Below are 23,417 nucleotides of genomic sequence, written 5' to 3'. Positions count from 1 at the left end.
TTGATTTGAAATGCTGAAAAATCTGTCTGTTTACCATTACATATCACATTCAATTCCATTACCCAGGCAAAAAAATTATCTGATTCTTATATTAAACTAGCCTTGAATTGATGTGGAGTTATTCTCCACTCGGCTCGGAAATCACAACATTTATTATGGTATACATTACATGATTATAATAACCTCTTCTCTCATACTGAAAATCGACAGCAGTGACAACTACAAGCTCTCTCACCACTACAAAGAATTCTACAACACAGCCCGCAAATGGAACTTCATCCAGTAGCATTAGTACTACATTAATAATCTCATCTACCCAAGCAAATGCGGCTGAGAACTCAAAACCTGAATTCATCAGTTCCACAAGTACTGAAAAGACCTTTCCAGGAAACACAACGACTGAGAAAACAGAGAGTGCGGATGTGACTGCAGTCAATTTTACTGATAACTTGACTTCACAGCCTTTGACCAACACCGTCACGATTACAGGAAAGCCAGCCAGGCAAAAGGAAGCTGTTGGATCCTCATCAGCCAGTCTTAATTCCAGTGTAATATCACAGTCAGAACTAATGTCAACTAGAAATATAAGTTCCACAGGGATTGCAGAAGCACAGCCTACAAGTTCGACTACTGATATGATGACGGGTTCCACGGAAAATGGACAAAGCACAGGTAACGGACAATTCTACTCCAAAAGAATACGCAAATTATATTCAAATAAGTCCCCAGTTTCATTTCAAAATCTCAAAAAGCGTTGAAATATGTCTTAAAAAATCAAGCACTTTATAACTTGTTGCTGCCTGGATGAAAGTGTCACGTATTGTGAACTATCCTTAAAAAACATGTTTGCACACAGTCAGCGGTGCAGTAGGCTCATGGACACCCAGTCAGAAACAGGGTGCCCAGAACCTTAGAGGGGGAATTGAATTCATACTGTAAAAGTATGAATCTTTGGCTTGGGTAGGTGGGGGAGGGGAACTCAAGGTAACATTTTGTCAGGGGCTCATAATATCCATCTACCACTCTGCGCATAATATTTGATTTGAAATGCTGAAAAATCTGTCTGTTTACCATTACATATCACATTCAATTGCATTACCCAGACAAAAAAATAATCTGATTCTTATATTAAACTAGCCTTGAATTGATGTGGAGTTATTCTCCACTCGGCTCGGAAATCACAACATTTATTATGGTATACAATACATGATTATAATAACCTCTTCTCTCATACTGAAAATCCACAGCAGTGACAACTACAAGCTCTCTCACCACTACAAAGAATTCTACAACACAGCCCGCAAATGGAACTTCATCCAGTAGCATTAGTACTACATTAATAATCTCATCTACCCAAGCAAATGCGGCTGAGAACTCAAAACCTGAATTCATCAGTTCCACAAGTACTGAAAAGACCTTTCCAGGAAACACAACGACTGAGAAAACAGAGAGTGTGGATGTGACTGCAGTCAATATTACTGATAACTTGACTTCACAGCCTTTGACCAACACCGTCACGATTACAGGAAAGCCAACCACGCAAAAGGAAGCTGTTGGATCCTCATCAGCCAGTCTTAATTCCAGTGTAATATCACAGTCAGAACTAATGTCAACTAGAAATATAAGTTCCACAGGGATTGCAGAAGCACAGCCTACAAGTTCGACTACTGATATGATGACGGGTTCCACGGAAAATGGACAAAGCACAGGTAACGGACAATTCTACTCCAAAAGAATACGCAAATTATATTCAAATAAGTCCCCAGTTTCATTTCAAAATCTCAAAAAGCGTTGAAATATGTCTTAAAAAATCAAGCACTTTATAACTTGTTGCTGCCTGGATGAAAGTGTCACGTATTGTGAACTATCCTTAAAAAACATGTTTGCACACAGTCAGCGGTGCAGTAGGCTCATGGACACCCAGTCAGAAACAGGGTGCCCAGAACCTTAGAGGGACAATTGAATTCATACTGTAAGAGTATGAATCTTTGGCTTGGGTAGGTGGGGCGGGGAACTCAAGGTAACATTTTGTCAGGGGCTCAGAATATCCTTCTACCACTCTGCGCATAATATTTGATTTGAAATGCTGAAAAATCTGTCTGTTTACCATTACATATCACATTCAATTGCATTACCCAGACAAAAAAATTATCTGATTCTTATATTAAACTAGCCTTGAATTGATGTGGAGTTATTCTCCACTCGGCTCGGAAATCACAACATTTATTATGGTATACAATACATGATTATAATAACCTCTTCTCTCATACTGAAAATCCACAGCAGTGACAACTACAAGCTCTCTCACCACTACAAAGAATTCTACAACACAGCCCGCAAATGGAACTTCATCCAGTAGCATTAGTACTATATTAATAATCTCATCTACCCAAGCAAATGTGGCTGAGAACTCAAAACCTGAATTCATCAGTTCCACAAGTACTGAAAAGACCTTTCCAGGAAACACATCGACTGAGAAAACAGAGAGTGCGGATGTGACTGCAGTCAATTTTACTGATAACTTGACTTCACAGCCTTTGACCAACACCGTCACGATTACAGGAAAGCCAACCACGCAAAAGGAAGCTGTTGGATCCTCATCAACCAGTCTTAATTCCAGTGTAATATCACAATCAGAACTAATGTCAACTAGAAATATAAGTTCCACAGGGATTGCAGAAGCACAGCCTACAAGTTCGACTACTGATATGATGACGGGTTCCACGGAAAATGGACAAAGCACAGGTAACGGACAATTCTACTCCAAAAGAATACGCAAATTATATTCAAATAAGTCCCCAGTTTCATTTCAAAATCTCAAAAAGCGTTGAAATATGTCTTAAAAAATCAAGCACTTTATAACTTGTTGCTGCCTGGATGAAAGTGTCACGTATTGTGAACTATCCTTAAAAAACATGTTTGCACACAGTCAGCGGTGCAGTAGGCTCATGGACACCCAGTCAGAAACAGGGTGCCCAGAACCTTAGAGGGGGAATTGAATTCATACTGTAAATGTATGAATCTTTGGCTTGGGTAGGTGGGGGAGGGGAACTCAAGGTAACATTTTGTCAGGGGCTCATAATATCCATCTACCACTCTGCGCATAATATTTGATTTGAAATGCTGAAAAATCTGTCTGTATACCATTACATATCACATTCAATTCCATTACCCAGGCAAAAAAATAATCTGATTCTTATATTAAACTAGCCTTGAATTGATGTGGAGTTATTCTCCACTCGGCTCGGAAATCACAACATTTATTATGGTATACATTACATGATTATAATAACCTCTTCTCTCATACTGAAAATCCACAGCAGTGACAACTACAAGCTCTCTCACCACTACAAAGAATTCTACAACACAGCCCGCAAATGGAACTTCATCCAGTAGCATTAGTACTACATTAATAATCTCATCTACCCAAGCAAATGCGGCTGAGAACTCAAAACCTGAATTCATCAGTTCCACAAGTACTGAAAAGACCTTTCCAGGAAACACATCGACTGAGAAAACAGAGAGTGCGGATGTGACTGCAGTCAATTTTACTGATAACTTGACTTCACAGCCTTTGACCAACACCGTCACGATTACAAGAAAGCCAACCACGCAAAAGGAAGCTGTTGGATCCTCATCAACCAGTCTTAATTCCAGTGTAATATCACAATCAGAACTAATGTCAACTAGAAATATAAGTTCCACAGGGATTGCAGAAGCACAGCCTACAAGTTCAACTACTGATATGATGACGGGTTCCACGGAAAATGGACAAAGCACAGGTAACGGACAATTCTACTCCAAAAGAATACGCAAATTATATTCAAATAAGTCCCCAGTTTCATTTCAAAATCTCAAAAAGCGTTGAAATATGTCTTAAAAAATCAAGCACTTTATAACTTGTTGCTGCCTGGATGAAAGTGTCACGTATTGTGAACTATCCTTAAAAAACATGTTTGCACACAGTCAGCGGTGCAGTAGGCTCATGGACACCCAGTCAGAAACAGGGTGCCCAGAACCTTAGAGGGGGAATTGAATTCATACTGTAAATGTATGAATCTTTGGCTTGGGTAGGTGGGGGAGGGGAACTCAAGGTAACATTTTGTCAGGGGCTCATAATATCCATCTACCACTCTGCGCATAATATTTGATTTGAAATGCTGAAAAATCTGTCTGTTTACCATTACATATCACATTCAATTCCATTACCCAGGCAAAAAAATTATCTGATTCTTATATTAAACTAGCCTTGAATTGATGTGGAGTTACTATCCATTCGGCTCGGAAATCACAACATTTATTATGGTAAACAATACATGATTATAATAACCTCTTCTCTCGTACTGAAAATCCACAGCAGTGACAACTACAAGCTCTCTCACCACTACAAAGAATTCTACAACACAGCCCGCAAATGGAACTTCATCCAGTAGCATTAGTACTACATTAATAATCTTATCTACCCAAGCAAATGCGGCTGAGAACTCAAAACCTGAATTCATCAGTTCCACAAGTACTGAAAAGACCTTTCCAGGAAACACAACGACTGAGAAAACAGAGAGTGCGGATGTGACTGCAGTCAATATTACTGATAACTTCACTTCACAGCCTTTGACCAACACCGTCACGATTACAGGAAAGCCAACCACGCAAAAGGAAGCTGTTGGATCCTCATCAGCCAGTCTTAATTCCAGTGTAATATCACAGTCAGAACTAATGTCAACTAGAAATATAAGTTCCACAGGGATTGCAGAAGCACAGCCTACAAGTTCGACTACTGATATGATGACGGGTTCCACGGAAAATGGACAAAGCACAGGTAACGGACAATTCTACTCCAAAAGAATACGCAAATTATATTCAAATAAGTCCCCAGTTTCATTTCAAAATCTCAAAAAGCGTTGAAATATGTCTTAAAAAATCAAGCACTTTATAACTTGTTGCTGCCTGGATGAAAGTGTCACGTGTTGTGAACTATCCTTAAAAAACATGTTTGCACACAGTCAGCGGTGCAGTAGGCTCATGGACACCCAGTCAGAAACAGGGTGCCCAGAACCTTAGAGGGACAATTGAATTCATACTGTAAGAGTATGAACCTTTGGCTTGGGTAGGTGGGGCGGGGAACTCAAGGTAACATTTTGTCAGGGGCTCATAATATCCTTCTACCACTCTGCGCATAATATTTGATTTGAAATGCTGAAAAATCTGTCTGTTTACCATTACATATCACATTCAATTGCATTACCCAGACAAAAAAATTATCTGATTCTTATACTAAACTAGCCTTGAATTGATGTGGAGTTATTCTCCACTCGGCTCGGAAATCACAACATTTATTATGGTATACAATACATGATTATAATAACCTCTTCTCTCATACTGAAAATCCACAGCAGTGACAACTACAAGCTCTCTCACCACTACAAAGAATTCTACAACACAGCCCGCAAATGGAACTTCATCCAGTAGCATTAGTACTACATTAATAATCTCATCTACCCAAGCAAATGCGGCTGAGAACTCAAAACCTGAATTCATCAGTTCCACAAGTACTGAAAAGACCTTTCCAGGAAACACAACGACTGAGAAAACAGAGAGTGCGGATGTGACTGCAGTCAATTTTACTGATAACTTGACTTCACAGCCTTTGACCAACACCGTCACGATTACAGGAAAGCCAACCACGCAAAAGGAAGCTGTTGGATCCTCATCAGCCAGTCTTAATTCCAGTGTAATATCACAGTCAGAACTAATGTCAACTAGAAATATAAGTTCCACAGGGATTGCAGAAGCACAGCCTACACGTTCGACTACTGATATGATGACGGGTTCCACAGAAAATGGACAAAGCACAGGTAACGGACGATGCTACTTCAAAAGAATACGCAAATTTTATTCAAATAAGTCCCCAGTTTCATTTCAAAATCACAAAAAGCGTTGAAATGTGTCTTAAAAAATCAAGCACTTTATAACTTGTTGCTGCCTGGATGAAAGTGTAACATATTGTGAACTATCCTTAAAAAACATGTTTGCACACAGTCAGCGGTGCAGTAGGCTCATGGACACCCAGTCAGAAACAGAGTGCCCAGAACCTTAGAGGGGGAATTGAATTCATACTGTAAGAGTATGAATCTTTGGCTTGCGTAGGTGGGGGGGGAACTCAAGGTAACATTTTGTCAGGGGCTCATAATATCCATCTACCACCCTGCGCATAATATTTGATTTGAAATGCTGAAAAAACTGTCTGTTTACCATTACATATCACATTCAATTCCATTGCCCAGACAAAAAAAATCTGATTCATATATTAAATTAGCCTTGAATTGATGTGGAGTTATTCTCCACTCGGCTCAGAAATCACAACATTTATTATTTTATGCAATACATGATTATAATAACCTCTTCTCTCATACTGAAAATCCACAGCAGTGAGAACTACAAGCACTCTCACCACTACAAAGAATTCTACAACACAGCCCGCAAATGGAACTTCATCCAGTAGCATTAGTACTACATTAATAATCTCATCTACCCAAGCAAATGCGGCTGAGAACTCAAAACCTGAATTCATCAGTTCCACAAGTACTGAAAAGACTTTTCCAGGAAACACAACGACTGAGAAAACAGAGAGTGCGGATGTGACTGCAGTCAATTTTACTGATAACTTGACTTCACAGCCTTTGCCAAACACCGTCACGATTACAGGAAAGCCAACCACGCAAAAGGAAGCTGTTGGATCCTCATCAACCAGCCTTAATTCCAGTGTAATATCACAGTCAGAACTAATGTCAACTAGAAATATAAGTTTCACAGGGATTGCAGAAGCACAGCCTACAAGTTCGACTACTGATATGATGACGGGTTCCACGGAAAATGGACAAAGCACAGGTAACGGACGATTCTACTTCAAAAGAATACGCAAATTATATTCAAATAAGTCCCCAGTTTCATTTCAAAATCACAAAAAGCGTTGAAATGTGTCTTAAAAAATCAAGCACATTATAACTTGTTGCTGCCTGGATGAAAGTGTCACGTATTGTGAACTATCCTTAAAAAACATGTTTGCACACAGTCAGCGGTGCAGTAGGCTCATGGACACCCAGTCAGAAATAGGGTGCCCAGAACCTTAGAGGGGGAATTGAATTCATACTGTAAGAGAATGAATCTTTAGCTTGGGTAGGTGGGGGGGGAACTCAAGGTAATATTTTGTCAGGGGCCCGTAATATCCATCTACCCCCCTGCGCATAATATTTGATTTGAGATGCTGAAAAATCTGTCTGTTTACCATTACATATCACATTCAATTGCATTACCCAGACAAAAAAATAATCTGATTCTTATACTAAACTAGCCTTGAATTGATGTGGAGTTATTCTCCACTCGGCTCGGAAATCACAACATTTATTATGGTATACATTACATGATTATAATAACCTCTTCTCTCATACTGAAAATCCACAGCAGTGACAACTACAAGCTCTCTCACCACTACAAAGAATTCTACAACACAGCCCGCAAATGGAACTTCATCCAGTAGCATTAGTACGACATTAATAATCTCATCTACCCAAGCAAATGCGGCTGAGAACTCAAAACCTGAATTCATCAGTTCCACAAGTACTGAAAAGACCTTTCCAGGAAACACAACGACTGAGAAACCAGAGAGTGCGGATGTGACTGCAGTCAATTTTACTGATAACTTGACTTCACAGCCTTTGACCAACACCGTCACGATTACAGGAAAGCCAACCACGCAAAAGGAAGCTGTTGGATCCTCATCAGCCAGTCTTAATTCCAGTGTAATATCACAGTCAGAACTAATGTCAACTAGAAATATAAGTTCCACAGGGATTGCAGAAGCACAGCCTACAAGTTCGACTACTGATATGATGACGGGTTCCACGGAAAATGGACAAAGCACAGGTAACGGACAATTCTACTCCAAAAGAATACGCAAATTATATTCAAATAAGTCCCCAGTTTCATTTCAAAATCTCAAAAAGCGTTGAAATATGTCTTAAAAAACCAAGCACTTTATAACTTGCTGCTGCCTGGATGAAAGTGTCACGTATTGTGAACTGTTAAAATTTGCATTATTGTATTATTTTCCGTTATTTTTCAAAAGCTAATGCAGAAATGAACTTCAGTACATTACCTCGCCATCCTCCGGAAAACCTGGTGCTGGTTAATGAGACCATGACGTGGAACCAGGCGCTGACATACTGCAGAAGACATGGAGGTGACCTGGTCTCCATCCATGACGAGGAAATCCAGCAATGGGTGGAGCAGAAGGTGAAGCTGGCCTCCACAGCCCACGTATGGCTGGGCTTGCGTTTCACGTGCGTTCTCAACTTCTGGTTCTGGGTCAGCGCAGAGACAAGATGTTACCAGAACTGGGCCCCGGGAAACGGGTCAGGGATTAACGAGTGTGGGAAAACGGGGGCAATAGAATCTGTAGGAAGGCATCAGTGGGTCAGCCTGCCGGAGACGGAGAAGCTTAACTTCATCTGCTGTAATTGTGAGAGCAGATTTGGGAAGCTGGACAGCACTTGGGGAACATGACAGTGGAGACCACATTTGCCGATTGCTGAACGAATGTTTCAGTTGGAAAAGACTTTGCACATGTATATCGAGTTAACTTTTCGTTGATGCTGTTCAAGCTTAGCAGTTAAAGGAGACACTCATTCAACCGTTGAGGATTGTTGGTGCTGACGATCTCCCTCCATGCCTCACATAAATAATTCATAACCTCAAAGATGAAGAATGGCCAAATGGAACATACTACTTGTATTTTTATTTATTTGCAAGTAATATAAAAACAGTATTAAAATATTTTTTGAATCAAAAGTAACTTTCACAAACTGTTTTTAGTTTCTGTAGTTTCTGTCTTTTGCTTCATAAAATATTTTACAGGAAACCTGCAGGTTTGTCGTTCAGCAGTATATCTGCAATTCACTGAGATCAACTGTTATATTTTTTAGTTGATATACTTGAGGGGATAATCATCACTCTCTCAGAGATAATCATCAAACTAAATTACATATGCTCGACAATTTGCAAACTGCCATGTGATTAAAAAAAGACAAGATAATGGACAAATGTTTATCATTTCAGAAAACGTACTTCTGAACCAACAGGTTGTGAGCAGTGTGATACCCAATTAATGGTACTGTGTGTGTTAATCAGTGGTGTATCCTGGGATAATTACCTTATGAAAAGTGTGCTGTGGCAGAGAAACGACTGGGACACAATGGACTAATCGATTAGTCGACAAGAAAGTAAAACCCATATCTCTGCAGTGCAGAGATGCCTGAGAGGAGCGAATCTGAGCTCTACCAGCCTCCTGCTGGAGTTTCCCACACTGAGCAGCCAATGGGTGAGTTCAGCATCTGCCACACGCCCATTGAGGAATTTGAGGTCCTGCCTACTGGTGGGCAATGAAATGTGAATTAACCTACCTGACGTCAGGTGCACGCTCAGCCACGACGGGAAGTGCAACCGGGGAATTGTTTACTATTAGCTAAGATAGTGCTAATAAAGTGTAAAAATGGTACGTTTTAGAGGTACTGTCTTGCCAATTATGAACAATATGAAATATTCTTAATCATGTTAACATGTGCATATTTATGTTGTTTGGCTGGCCTTTGTTGGTTTGTTAAAATGTTATTTTAAATACCAGATCAAGTTAATCAAACTAAATGCTCGCCTGTTATTCTTGTAATTATTAGCATCGTGGCCGTGGTAGCGTAGCGAGAGCGCTGATGTTCAGACCCTGCTACTTTAATTTTTCCGCTGTTATTCCAAGGAAAAATTTGTGCAACCGTCATAACTCGCTAACGTGTGCACACAGTGTGCCTGTCCCCTTATTCTATATAACAACTGTTACCTACATACATATATCACTCGAATTTCTTGAAAGTTCTAGGTCAAACAAACCAGATTGACCTAGAACTCGATCTGAATATCAGAAGTCGAACCGTGAACGCTGACCTAATATAAATTGTACGCGGCAGGAAATGAATCACATAGGTATGTTACAATCCACGGGAATCCCGACCGCCATTTTCTACGATCGCCACTGCTATGCGATATAGGTGCATCACAGGGTAACCCCAAGGTAAAATGGGCAGTGCGCTGTCTGTGATCGGCTATTTCTGGAGATTCCTTGTTATGACATACTTAGGATTCCCCTCTTCAGCCTCGAATTCGAATTTTTCAATTTGATCATACGGTTTGTCATTTTTGCTTGCGCCGAAAATTTTCATGAAGTTCAACCTGTTCTAAACCAAAATCTATGCTTTGGACAATAACAAAAGCTAATAGGACGCTCTTTCTATTGTTTTTTCTGTTAACTGGTGAAGTTTCATCAAAATCAAATGAATCCGAGACAGTTATTTACCGTTCCGAAGATCGCCTGTCTGATTGACTGAGTGTCATGGCGGTCACTGCGTTTTTGCATCTTTAGCCTTGTCCGTCAAACTAATTAACTAATTAAAAGGAGAAATAGATATCCAACTTAATTGTTTAGTGTTTTATCTGATTCTCTTTAACTTTCTCTGTATGTGTTGAAAGTTTCATTCAGTTATCTCAACCCACAAGGAAGTTATTTATGGAGTAAGATCGCTGTCAAAAATAACTCGTAATAATGTACGTCAAATGTACGTTTCACAAGCGTAAATTACGCTTGCGCTTCTGAAAATTACGCTCGCTTCTGAAAATTACGCTTGCTTCTGAAATTTACGCTTGCGCTTCTGAAAATTACGCTTGCTTCTGAAATTTACGCTTGCGCTTCTGAAAATTACGAGTGGATTCTCAAGCCTGAACAACCTGTCAAAAAACGTCATTGGACGTACAAGGCATTCTCTATCGAGGAAGAAACAATCGATTTTTGTTACTACGCATGTGCCGCAAAGCTGGAAAGATGGAGAACCAACCCAACCCGCCGAATTCACAGGTATTTCTATTAGTTTACTTGTTGTTGCACAACACTTTTTCTCGGTGTACAGAATGTAACAAAATTAAGGTAAAGTACTGTATGTTATACTTTATTCGTACTAATTATAGTTGGTTATTATTTATTATAATATTGTAATGACCAGACAACATGCGTAACTCAAAAGAGCACTTTAATGTACCCTGTACGGCCGCAGGCACGCCAAACTCACAAAAGAACAGGATCCAACAGAAAAAGAACAGCAACACTTAATGTTCCCCAGTATATATAAGGTTGTGCGGAGCCCGCCACTTCTCATTTTATCCACTCCGCAGGTACCCCACATTCCCGCTATCTACAAACCCACCGAGATTGGCTGAAAAGGGGTGGGAGGATTGCCCTATAATAAACATTAAATAGTCCTAGTCCTCTAGCCGCTACAATATGTTGTGACTGTCTTAATGTCTGTCATTGCAGAAATGTGTATTTTGGAGAGTATACAGAGACCTGGAATGTCTATGACATGTATTAAACTTTTTATGTTCTGTTGTATGCATGTGTTTTTTAAAATTAATCTTTATTTTTGCCTGTAGGTTCATTTAGCTGAAATTGTTCATACAGCACAAAATTTAGTGAACTTGCTGAGCACCCATGTAGGGTACCCAGGGACTGCTGTTTCCACTGCTGCACAGAGTAGTGCTCAGTTGAGTGTTCAGCCTCAGGTGCAGAGAGGGGGACAGACAGAGGTGCAGAGAGAGGTAGTGCCATCCGGCTCCTCCAGTTCAGTACGGCAGGAAATGGCTAGGTAATATGCTCTTTAGTGAGTTACCAGGGATGTACGTTATGCTGTGTTATTTGAATTCTTACATTTTTCCTGTTCAAAATGTTCATTTGTAGGTCCTTCCCAGGATTATTCAGGAAGGAAATAAAGGGGAAAAAGCGGTATGCTCCATATACGAGTACACGTCCAGCCAAAAGCTGCACCATCAACTTTTTTTTACTGGACCAGAAATATGACACAACTCCCAAGGCAGATACAGAACTCCGTTTAATGACGGCTGGCCTTGGGAAACGTTCCATAAGTATACCAGAACATTTTACACACATGCAGGTAAAATAATTAATATATTTGTGAATTCTATTGGTATATCATTTATCTTGTTTGAACAACTGCATGTCTTGGGTCAGCTGGATCAGATGGATGACTATATTGCAAAAAGCAATTTAATATTTGAATTTTTCACATGAAAATTTAGAATCATAATTAATTATAAAATTTTCCCTATTGTCAAAGGTATCTGACATAATAACAGGTGCATTTCCAAAGCTAGCAAGTGTTTCTGGTGGCTGGGTACTCCAGAAAAGCTCAGGTATGTCAATATGTATTTTTTTTGTCAGTGTTCTAGGCTTTTGAAAATAGAGTTTACTGTCTTTTTAAAATATCCTCTTTTATACTCTACTTCAGGTGGTGGTGGATCCAGATGGCTACTCAGGGAGGCAGTTAAAAGCTGTGAGCTCAAATGGGAAGAGTACCATGTACATTGTACCTCTTCAGGACAAAATGGATACCTCTCCATTACCACCAGATGCAGTGGAGTTTGAAAACATGCCCAAGGAAAAATGTACCACCTGCAAAATAATGTTTCCTCTTCCGGTTTTGCCAGAACATATTAAAAACTGTGAAGAGGAACACATGAACTTTGGGGAGGTAACATATTCCTTTTTAAATGACACAAAAAACAGATATTAATATTTATTACATTTGATGCATCACTAAACTGTCAGTACCTAATATTGGAGTGCAGTGGAATTTTTGTCCTGCATTTCCAAAATAAAGGATAGGGAAGGTACAGCGTGAAATATTTAGGAAATTTAATTTTATTCAAAAGTGGTATTGAGTTGTTAATAGATTAATTCTACTGTTCTGATATACTATGGTAGGATGTCTCTGAAGAAGAAACTCCAGAAGAGGTGGTATGTCTATCTGATGGAGACACAACTGACAGTGTAAGATATTTCACAGTAGATTTAACTAAAGTACGATTTGTAATTCTCAGTCTAGTCATTTCTAGAAAGTATCATTTTGGTTAACTTTATATAGATTACATTTTAATCTATTTTAATCTTTGTGTAATGTTGTTATTCTTTAAGTAATCTCTTTGGTATTATGTCACATTTGGTACAGTGAATGACAAATTGTGATGTAATGCAGACAATAGAATACATTTGGGTACAGAGTACATTTTGACTTTATCTTTTACTTTTAGAGTATGTGTCCTGTTTGCGAAAAGGTGTTTGCTAGAGACATCATCGAAATTCATGCTTCAGACTGTGGATTACGGTATATCATTTTGTTCTTAATTTTACACAGCTTTGTAGGTTTGTGACTGAAAAAAATAGATGTGTCTTTGGCCATTACAAAAAATCCAACATAGTCCTTACTGAGTGTTCTGCATGATTTATCCTATTTTCTTTGGAAGGTTGAGCAATTTTTTTGCAATTTTTGCAATTGCCTGTGCTGGGTTGTGTACAATTATCAGTTATCTGAATTTAAACGAACCTTTATTTATGCAGGATTGCGCAGTGTACCAGCAATGAGGAAACTACACCAACAAAAGTGACACAGTGTTTCCAAAGGTATTATTGATATTACTCCTTTTGACTAGTATGATTTTTTCAATGGCATGTTAATTTTTTTTTCTCATTTGAAGCTGTGAAGACATTTTAAATTGCATCAGCTCCCAAGTCGATGATGTGGACACATTTTCTGTATGTGTGTCTCGGCGTGACATCTTCCAACGAGGCATGCAGCAATGGCAACAGCAAAAGAAAGCTTCCCCAAAAAGTCAACTGAAAGTCACTTTTTTAGGGGAAGAAGTGTTGATACTGGTGCCTTAAGGAAAGAATTCTTAACAGGTATGGTAAAAGATGTAAATACACCTTACTTTTCCAGCATTGCATTACTCCTGGAGTAGATTTAGAAATTATGTTGGTTTATTTATAAATATTTCAACCAATTTACATGTGTACCAGAAATGCTTTCAGAAATTGAAAGGAAGCTGTTTGTCTGTAATGGTGATGGAAAAGGGAAAAACCCTGTTTACTGTTTGAACAGCTTAGACCAGAAGTATTTCCGGTAAGTTTTCTAAATGTATACAGAACTCACAACCAGCTGTATATGTTCATGTTGTAACACTGCTGTGGGGTATGTAGAATATTTGAATTGAATGTTTTTTGTCATTTTCCAGGATTGCTGGAGAAATAATGTCAGTGAGTCTGGCTCAAGGTGGGCCCCCACCTTCCTTTCTTCGTGAGTGGTGCTTTCAGTACCTGTGCTCTGGTGATGCTCCCTGCTTATTGCAAAGGTAAAAGTTCCACTTGGGACATTAATGCACATTTATGAATGTACACACAACCTTTGTTTACTTCTAAATAGCAGGATGCTGTTATAAACAATGCACTTAATTTTTTTGTTGTTTTAGGTTAATGATGCCACTGAAGACAGCATAACAGACCTGACTGATGAAATTATAAACTGTGGATACACAGGAGTTGTGTCTCTGGAAAAGAAGGACCGTATTGTCAGGTATTTATGAGGAAGAAACATTTTGCACAAGCGTTGACTTGCGTTACCAAACCATGTCATTTGTCTGTGTCCTCTGTACAGAGCTATTGTACTACATTACACCATGAGGGTTCTCCCTATGCTGGATCAGCTCAGAAAAGGTCTCCAGCTTTACGATCTATTGGTTCTCATGGAGAAGTATCCTGACATCTGCCTTCCTCTGTTTGTTCCAGTCCATTCTGATGACAGAGTAATTTGACTTTTTTAAAACTAAACACTCTCCTGTATTCTAACAAAAACAGAATATCACAACAGTTCTTTCTCTTAGGTCAACTCTACAGTACCTTCATAATGGAAAATTGCAAAACTTTATTCAGTGAGAAGGGTTCTGTCAGGTATAGCAACGAAATATGCATCATGAACTTTTTCCAGGATTACCTGCAGGACATTGAGGATCATGGTATGTACAGTATACTATTATTAAAGTATTATTAATATGTATCTATCATCTCTAAATAACACATTTCATCCTCTTTATATATTTAAGAAGACGACAAGAATGTGGATGAGAGCCAAGCAAAAATCACTGTTGGCGGGATTATGCAGTGGATTACCGGACAAAGTCACAAACCTATTCTCCCACAAGAAAAGGAGGAGTTCAAGATAATTGTTAAATTCAATCATGACTGTGATGTAGACCATACTGTATGCTTTCCTTTATGTTATGGACAGTCATTCGACAGGGTGTGAGACCACCACGCTGGTCAGACCTACAACTACAGACAGCTTAAATTCTTTAATAGCTTTAAATTCACATAGTTTTTCTTCAAAATATATGCTGTCATTCTGAGATGTAAATGAATGGCTACAGTGGCAGCCATTGCAAATAAATAATGTAACTGATTTACAGTGTCGGGATTCAATGTATCGCATTCAGACATACCCTTCAGATGACAAAATACTTTCTACATATTGAACCATTGCAACATAAATGTCTCGTCCAAAAGATTCAGACTGTGCTGTAGGATTGATGGCAGTTTCTATTCTATCCATCACTGTTGGGGTCATTGGACATTCAATTTCTGGAAGTTCAATTCCGTGGTGTTCCTCATTCACATAATCAAATGATTCCCAGTCTGTTCCCTACAGGTCCAGGTTCTATAAGAAGTTGGGAGAAAATATAGAAAAGAATATATTCAGATAAAATTATAAGATGCAGTCCGTATTTCCAGTCAGTTTAACAATAATACAATAATTTCAACCACCTGCACATTTTCTTCAGCCTCAGTGGAAGGGGTCTGCATATGCCCCAAAACCCACAACTGGTTTGGAGTTAGTCCTCCTTCTGTGCGCAAGGGGTGATTGTCCCACCCTTGACTGAATGTGTGCAGATCATTCTGCAGCCTTTTTATGAAAACGTAGTGCACACAGAAGAGGTGAAGTGTATTTGATATATCCAAAAGGCAGTCTTCTTCAAGGCTGTGAAGAACCTCATAATATATCTGTGTAACACTGACCCAGACATCTCTCCACAGACGTTCAATTCTAGAAATTTGAAAAAAACATTAATAACAACTGCAACTGACAAGCTATGCACTGATGAGAATGACACTGTTTTCAGTAACATCAATTTTAATAAAATGCATTAACATACGTTTTGTATTTTTCTGTCACTAGTTACAAGTATGTTTTTGCTCATATGGCTTAATATCATAAAACATGAATGTATAAAAACCTGTAAAAAGATGTTGAGTCTGAACTCAGAAGAAAACAACTGAAATTTTAAATCTCATTTCAACTATAGCAATTCTGGAAGGGCAAATGGACATAATCTAGCCTTAAATCCAGCCTTGTCAGGAGTAAATGGCTGAAAAAAGAAACCCGTATTTTATCTGACAATATACATTACTTAAACTTTAATTTTTGGTATGTAATACCTTTGGTTATGCACGCTTTTTCCAGCGATGAAGCTTCCCCTTCATGTACCTTTTACTGTGAACATGGTTTCTGCTATTTTGACATTCTCTACACCTTCATCACCTCTCACCCTAGAACAGTGTACAAAAGGCACATAGTTGGTGCTTGTATATGGGGATAATAGTAAAGTTACTAAAAAATATTTTTTATGTATAAAATATGCATCGTTTTTTGTTTTACCGTGAAGGCCAGCCATGATTTTGTACCGCCTTCAGAAAAAATGAGAGGGCTGTACTTGAGCGATTATTTGTGGCTGGTTCCAGGTACATGATCTAAATATAGATGCACAAACAATGTATGTCAAATGTGTTAAAATATATTTGTTAAACACCACGTTAAAGCATACATTTGCTTTTAAATTGCATTTGTTTAGAGATATTAAGCTTGTGGTTAACACGTTCAAATAAATTTAGAAGTCATTATCCTTACTGTGAATCTTTAATATCAGTATAACTAATAATAAAAACTCAAAATTGCAGAAGTGGTGCAACAGAAACACACCTTTCTGGAGTATCCATCTATACCCCCAAATATGACAATGTTGTACCTTGAGAGAGCAGAAACACACAGACCAGAAAATGTTTTTAACTTATGAGTAAGACAGTTTTTATGATTGGAGCTACTATTAACTCTGTAATGCATAAAGTGATAAAAGTGTCTTGATAAATACTTTTTAAAATACCTTATGAGTTTGTGGTTAGTGTCCACATGAACCAGGGACAGTGGGCCTTGCACAAAGTACGTCCTCCTGACAATACAGCCAAGTTGAGTCATCCTTTCCAAAATTCCAGGAGCGTCAACTCTGTGCATGCTTTCTTTGACACGACTCCACTGAACTCTGTGTCCTTCTGCTTGTAGACACCCTTTAACCATACGATATCCAGCAGTTGGTAGTCTTCTTTTGATAGACATGATTAAATTGTCCAGCTCTTCATCTGACACACCACTGTATGTTGACCTGGTTGACAAGCCCAACTCCCTCATACGTCTAAAGATGGTCGCCTCACTAACACCTAATATATTCGCTATACAAGCCACTGGGAGTGGCATATCAGTTAGAAATCCAAGCAGTTCACCTGAAAACACAAATTTTGGACGACCACGACTCTCACACCCTTGTCTTACAAAGGCAACAAAGTCCTCCTGTGCAAGGCTTCTCTGCAGCTTTCTTTGAAGGTCAGACAAAGTCTTTATAATTTCAATCGGAATATCAAAAACTGTTGAAGCAGATGTCAATATAAGCATTTCTTGATTGATGACATACAAGAAGTAGTCCAAATCCAGTTGTGGTTGATGTAAAATGCTAATTATCCTGTGTCTGAGTCTGTCCAGTACTTGTGTCACCAATGATACCTGTTAAAGCAAATATCAACAAAACTTAATAACTACTACATGCCCGTGAAGTGGTTTGTGCTCACTGAACCCTAAGCTGTATGAAAAATCTTATTCTTATGAAAACAAAATTATAACTGTTAGCCATAGCTACAGTACACTCTTTATTATTTATCAGAAAATAACACTGTGTACTTAAATGTCCATCTCATATACATGAGACTATTAACAGCTTAGCCTGACACATTACTAGACAGCAGCAGTGACATACTTCTGCATAATAAATAATAACCAACTATAATTAGTACGAATAAAGTATAACATACTTTACCTTAATTTTGTTACATTCTGTACACCGAGAAAAAGTGTTGTGCAACAACAAGTAAACTAATAGAAATACCTGTGAATTCGGCGGGTTGGGTTGGTTCTCCATCTTTCCAGCTTTGCGGCACATGCGTAGTAACAAAAATCGATTGTTTCTTCCTCTATAGAGAATGCCTTGTACGTCCAATGACGTTTTTTGACAGGTTGTTCAGGCTTGAGAATCCACTCGTAATTTTCAGAAGCGCAGGCGTAAATTTCAGAAGCAAGCGTAATTTTCAGAAGCGCAAGCGTAATTTACGCTTGTGAAACGTACATTTGACGTACATTATTACGAGTTATTTTTGACAGCGATCTTACTCCATAGATAACGAACATTCACTTTTGTTTATCACAGCTTTTGTTTTATTCTAATGCAAAGACAATACATGGAAATTAGCCATTCCCCGAATATTAAAACTGTCATAACTTCCTTAATACTGAACATAGAGGGGTGGTTTTGGTATCAAAATTTATGTTTCTTTACACTCTCCCTGATGAAAACATGTGCAGGTCTTAATTTTACTGTCTCATTTTTTTGTAATATACCTAAATCATACTACAATGCAATTCTTACTTGAATGCCTTCTTCACAGACTGGACAATTAACCAAATAAAGCAGCGCAACATTACAGTAACTAACAATAAATAAACCACTAACTTACCAGAATCAGAATAAGCTTTATTGCCAGGTATGTTAACACATACGAGGAATTTGTTATAGTGACAGAACTCTACAGTGCAACAGAATGACAGTGACAAGACACAGGTAATAAAAAGAGTTATATATGGTGTACCTTACGTGTACTATTAGAGCATTTATGTCATTTATTTAAACTTTATTTTACCAGGTAAATTAACTGAAAACCAGTTCTCACTGCTTTACGTGATATTCAGGAGAAATAGCATATTACGTATTGGAACTGCCTGGGATACAAACGTCATGCGTGTAACTAAACTCTTCAGCCAATAAGGGCAAAGGTGTGTAGTCACGGAGGCGGTTCCAGTTTGTGCAGCCGGGTGAGAGGTCGCAATGCATCTAACCGTAATGCATTGCGTCAGGATCAGAATGCGTTGCTTTAAGCCAGCGCTGTAAGAAAGTCGAACGCACCCAATGACCGGACTGGGGAAACAAACTGAAACGCGGAAACCTAATGAAACCTAATGACAACTTGACAACAACCAGAAACAGCTGATCACATGGGAATCCCACACGAGGTTAACGAGGGGGCGTGGCACACGAAAAGAGCGGACGATCGGGGCAGGACAGGGGTAATGTTGGGATAAGATCTTTATCGTTTTGGAAGCCATTAAGAAAAAAATGCTCTTCTTGTTTTATCCTGTTCATTTTGTGTTAAAATGCTAAAAAAAAAAAAAAACCTATTTAGGTGTAATTTTTGGGGGGCAAAATTATTTCTTATGGGAAAAATACGATCAGAACTCGAACTTTTTAGGATTCGATCCGGAGTCCGGAACGGATTAAGTTCGAAACCGAGGTACCACTATATATATATATATATATATATATATATATATATATATATATATATATACACACGCACGCACGCGCATATCGTATTTAAGAGTAAAATGGAATAATAAAAAAAAAGTACAATAATAATCTTATATATCAGAACTGTAATACGTAATATACTTTAGATATGCCATGAGGTACCAAACTGTGCTTAACAAAAGTTGGATGGGGAAAAAAAACAAAGAACACTGGACATGACATCAGGATTCAAATGTTTATTTTTTCAGATAAGAGATAACGGCCTAAAAAAACTAAACAAAACAATCCAATAAAAACCTAATTTAATTAAGGAGGCAACAGTACATGGTGAAATTCCTGCAGTCAACCATTTCTTCCAAAAATCTGTGCGTGTCTTGCACATGGCTAAAGCCAAAACAAAATGTAGCCAGAACATCATCTTTGTTCAACCTGGACAATCCAGCATCCATTGCTTGGTTCTCCTGCAGAGCCTTCCCAACATCTTCCTCTATCATGCTCAGTATCTAGGGCAGCTGGACCAGACCAATGAGTTGTGGTTGATTGTCAATGCACCACTGACTGGCTGTTTTTATGTGTGCAGTGACAGATACCTTAGACATGAATACAGATTTGGTTTATTGTTTATGTAAATGTGTTTTATGCAATAATTATTGATATTTTAAAACTAGCATTAAAAAATCTACTTGCACTTTTGACGGTATTGACCCATCCTCACATTCATCCTGTGCCTGCAAAACGTAACACTTAGTTACAGTTATCTGTTACCTGGTTGTTTCAGGGCAGTACTCTTAACCTCCCTGGAAAAAACTGAACTGGTCCACCTTGGATTATTTTCAGGCATCCCACATTTTCCGTAGTTCCAGAAATCTACTGCATACAGCTTCTTGACAGCCTCAGATGACACAGAACATTTACTCGTCAGCCTCATAAACGGTGTATGTCATTTCGTAACACAAACTCTGTTGACTCATCCATCCTGTCCCAAGTTATTTCTACAGCTCTATCAATGAAATGTATCCCTTCCTCACCTGATGATCTTGTCTCCACTCTAAACAGAATCCTATCTGACTCATTACATCTTGTTGCCCCCTTGAAAACTAAACTGGTCTCCTTTACTAATCCTGCTCCATGGTACCTGTATATTCCTGAGCTTTGGTACATGAAACAGAAAGGCTGGCGACTTGAGCGACTATTCAAGAAAACTCACCTTTCTGTCCATGCTGAAGCCTACAAAGAACATATGGCCTGTTATAAGGATGCCTTTCAAAATACTAAATCTGTCTATTATTCCAGTGTTATAAACAACAATAATAAGAACCCACGCATTCTGTTTTCTACTGTCAGAAGATTATTCAAGTCCTCTGACCACAATATTTCTCCCACCCCGGAAATCTGTAATGCCTTCCTCCAGTTTCTTGATTCCAAAATTTCTGCTATCTATTCCTCTCTGGACGGAAACCACTCAGATGCTGATCCAGTCTTCCTATCTCCTCCCAGTGTCCCAGCTCCAACTAGCTCTCTGACTAACTTTTCGTCTGTTAATGTGTCTGTGGTCCATGACATAATTTCTGCTGCTAATTCTGCCACTTGCTCACTAGACCCTCTTCCTACACCTCTAACTAAGAAATGTCTCTCAGTGTTGCTCCCCTGACCACCCTGTTCAATGTATGCCTTTCTACTCGTATTTTTCCTTAAAATGCTGTTCCTGACATTCAAAGCTCTTAATAACCAAGGTCCACCATATCTTTGCTGATTTGCTTCTATCCTACCAGATCTTCCTCTACTGACTCTCTCCTCATCCCCCCTTCCAAATTACATAGCTATGGTGACCATGCATTCTCCCGTTTAGCTCCCCACCTTTGGAACTCACAACCTACTACCATTCGTTTATCGACCACTGTTTCAGATTTTAAAACCAAGCTAAAAACTTTTCTTTTTGCTAAGGCATTTAACCTTCCCAATTCATAATGTGTAATCTGTTTTTTTGTGTACTTCCTCTGTAAGTGTCTTTGAGTTCATGTAAAAGCGCTACATAAATAAAATGTATTATTATTATCATTGCAAAAATGTGTTTTTTTTGTGTATGTGCAACAGTCAGTGTGAGACTGAGGGGGCATTCTGGTTGGCCTCCCTTTGTGCTAAACTTTTTCATGTCTGTACGATGCCTTAAAGCAGGGGTGTGGAACCTATTCCATGGAGGGCCGCTGTGGGTGGAGGTTTTTGGGATGGTCTCTCCATGGAACAGGTTCCCCACCCCTGCCTTAAAGGTAGACTGAAAACAGACTCTGTCATGGGGGACACTTTACACACTATCTTAAAGGATATTTTTTCCTATGTCTGGCTAAACTTCAGTTTTCCTTGTGCTTTAACATGCAAGAGTTCAGTGCTTGCTCTCATAAATTATCCAGTCACCCTAGTAATTTCATAATACTCCACCCTGCATTACCTTAAAAAGTTATTGCATTTTTAAAATGCCCACCTAAATGTTGCTGAATTCTTCCCAAACTCATAGGCTGCAGGGCAGGGCATAGTGGGCAGTGGTAAAAAGTGCAACAGGTTGTGCACTGCTGTGGCACAAAGTAGTGATGGGAAGTTCGACTCAATTAACTGATTAGATTCTTTCGAACTGTCCCGTTGTAATGAATCGATTCTAAAATCGGTTCTAGAGCCCGACCGATAAAGGATTTTGAAGGCCGATACCGATACAAATATTTGTTGGTTTTAAAATCCGATATTCCGATATATCGGCCGAGATATATATATATATATATATATATATATATATATATATATATATATATATATATATATATTTTTTTTTTTTTTTTCAGAAACGCGCAACAAAACATTAACAGATTTCCCTAACATTAGTTATTTGTAGTTATTTATGAGTTTTAACTAACATAATATGATAATGCATTTTAAAAAGAAACTTGTTTCTTTTATTGTCACAACAGAGCAGAGGAACATCAAAATATATTACAGTTCTGATAAATAAAATGTATAAAAATACAAACTTAAGATATGAAACGTAAAGTCCTTTGAACAAAAACACAAAAACAACAACAACCTACTATTTAGCGTTCTAAATCCATTATGTGACTCGTTAATGCTGCGGCTGAACGACAGTCTGCAACGCACACTTGGCTTAATTGGATTTCACACACATGTAAAAGAAAAGCTAACTTTTATGCACACGCTACGTTTGATACTTTTTCTCTATGTCTAAATGTTCACTCCTCGCAAATGTCTAACTTACATTTTACAATGCAGGGACTGTAACTAGAGATATGCTAGTTATAAATACAGTAATCATTACTTTATTTAGGTAGAATAAGTTCGTTGTGGTTTCCAAGCTCATTAATGTTAACGTTAGCGGTCTTCCACTGATAGTGGCATTAATTGGCTTTGTGGTTAGCTAGTCTATAATGAGCCATAATTTAGCAATGGATAACGTCATACTGCAAATTGTAAAACATACATTTTCAATATAACAGGCCAAGGAGAGATGATACGTCTCACTGCTATAACTGTCAAGCTATTAAATAAATACTTCAGTCTCATTGTCAAAAGTTAAAAGGACAGTAAGTCAACTACACTGTAACAACGTAACGTAATTACTAGCTAATTCCGCTTCACTCTCGGCTTATTTAACAGCAGCAAAACTGGACATGATAGTCACGAATTTTGTCATGCTTATTTGAGTTAAGAGAACTGATGGGGATGTTCTTTTAATT

The 23,417-nt window shown here is 38.4% G+C and overlaps 1 protein-coding gene and 2 long non-coding RNA genes across 8 annotated transcripts; 2 read left to right on the top strand and 1 right to left on the bottom strand.

Annotated features, from left to right (window-relative positions):
* The first annotated feature begins 8,196 nt into the window (after nucleotides 1–8,196).
* Nucleotides 8,197–8,562, top strand: LOC111857165 (C-type lectin-like). Its single transcript, XM_072711626.1, has one exon. The coding sequence runs from the start codon at nucleotides 8,197–8,199 to the stop codon at nucleotides 8,560–8,562; it is 366 nt and encodes a 121-aa protein (XP_072567727.1).
* Nucleotides 8,563–9,989: 1,427 nt separating this feature from the next.
* LOC140588685 (uncharacterized) lies at nucleotides 9,990–15,401 on the top strand. Of its 6 annotated transcripts, none has more exons than XR_011989845.1 (13): nucleotides 9,990–10,954; nucleotides 11,151–11,738; nucleotides 11,831–12,044; nucleotides 12,228–12,303; nucleotides 12,399–12,641; nucleotides 12,875–12,940; nucleotides 13,201–13,274; nucleotides 13,508–13,570; nucleotides 13,645–14,069; nucleotides 14,182–14,298; nucleotides 14,416–14,748; nucleotides 14,827–14,958; nucleotides 15,046–15,401. It is a non-coding gene; the product is annotated as an uncharacterized lncRNA (long non-coding RNA). The 6 variants fall into 6 exon arrangements; XR_011989846.1 differs by having other exon boundaries at nucleotides 9,994–10,954; nucleotides 11,527–11,738; XR_011989848.1 differs by having other exon boundaries at nucleotides 9,994–11,738; nucleotides 14,416–14,519; nucleotides 14,601–14,748.
* On the bottom strand, nucleotides 14,917–18,855 carry LOC111857137 (uncharacterized). The gene is made up of 6 exons (XR_011989850.1): nucleotides 18,833–18,855; nucleotides 16,977–17,022; nucleotides 16,656–16,747; nucleotides 16,436–16,546; nucleotides 15,764–16,043; nucleotides 14,917–15,656 (listed from the first exon to the last, which is right to left on the bottom strand). It is a non-coding gene; the product is annotated as an uncharacterized lncRNA (long non-coding RNA).
* Nucleotides 18,856–23,417: the final 4,562 nt, after the last annotated feature.

Source organism: Paramormyrops kingsleyae, chromosome 4 (assembly GCF_048594095.1).
Source record: "Paramormyrops kingsleyae isolate MSU_618 chromosome 4, PKINGS_0.4, whole genome shotgun sequence".
Taxonomy (NCBI): Eukaryota; Metazoa; Chordata; class Actinopteri; order Osteoglossiformes; family Mormyridae; genus Paramormyrops; species Paramormyrops kingsleyae.
The sequence above is the reverse complement of the archived record's forward strand: the minus strand, read 5'-3'. Positions and strand labels throughout refer to the sequence as shown.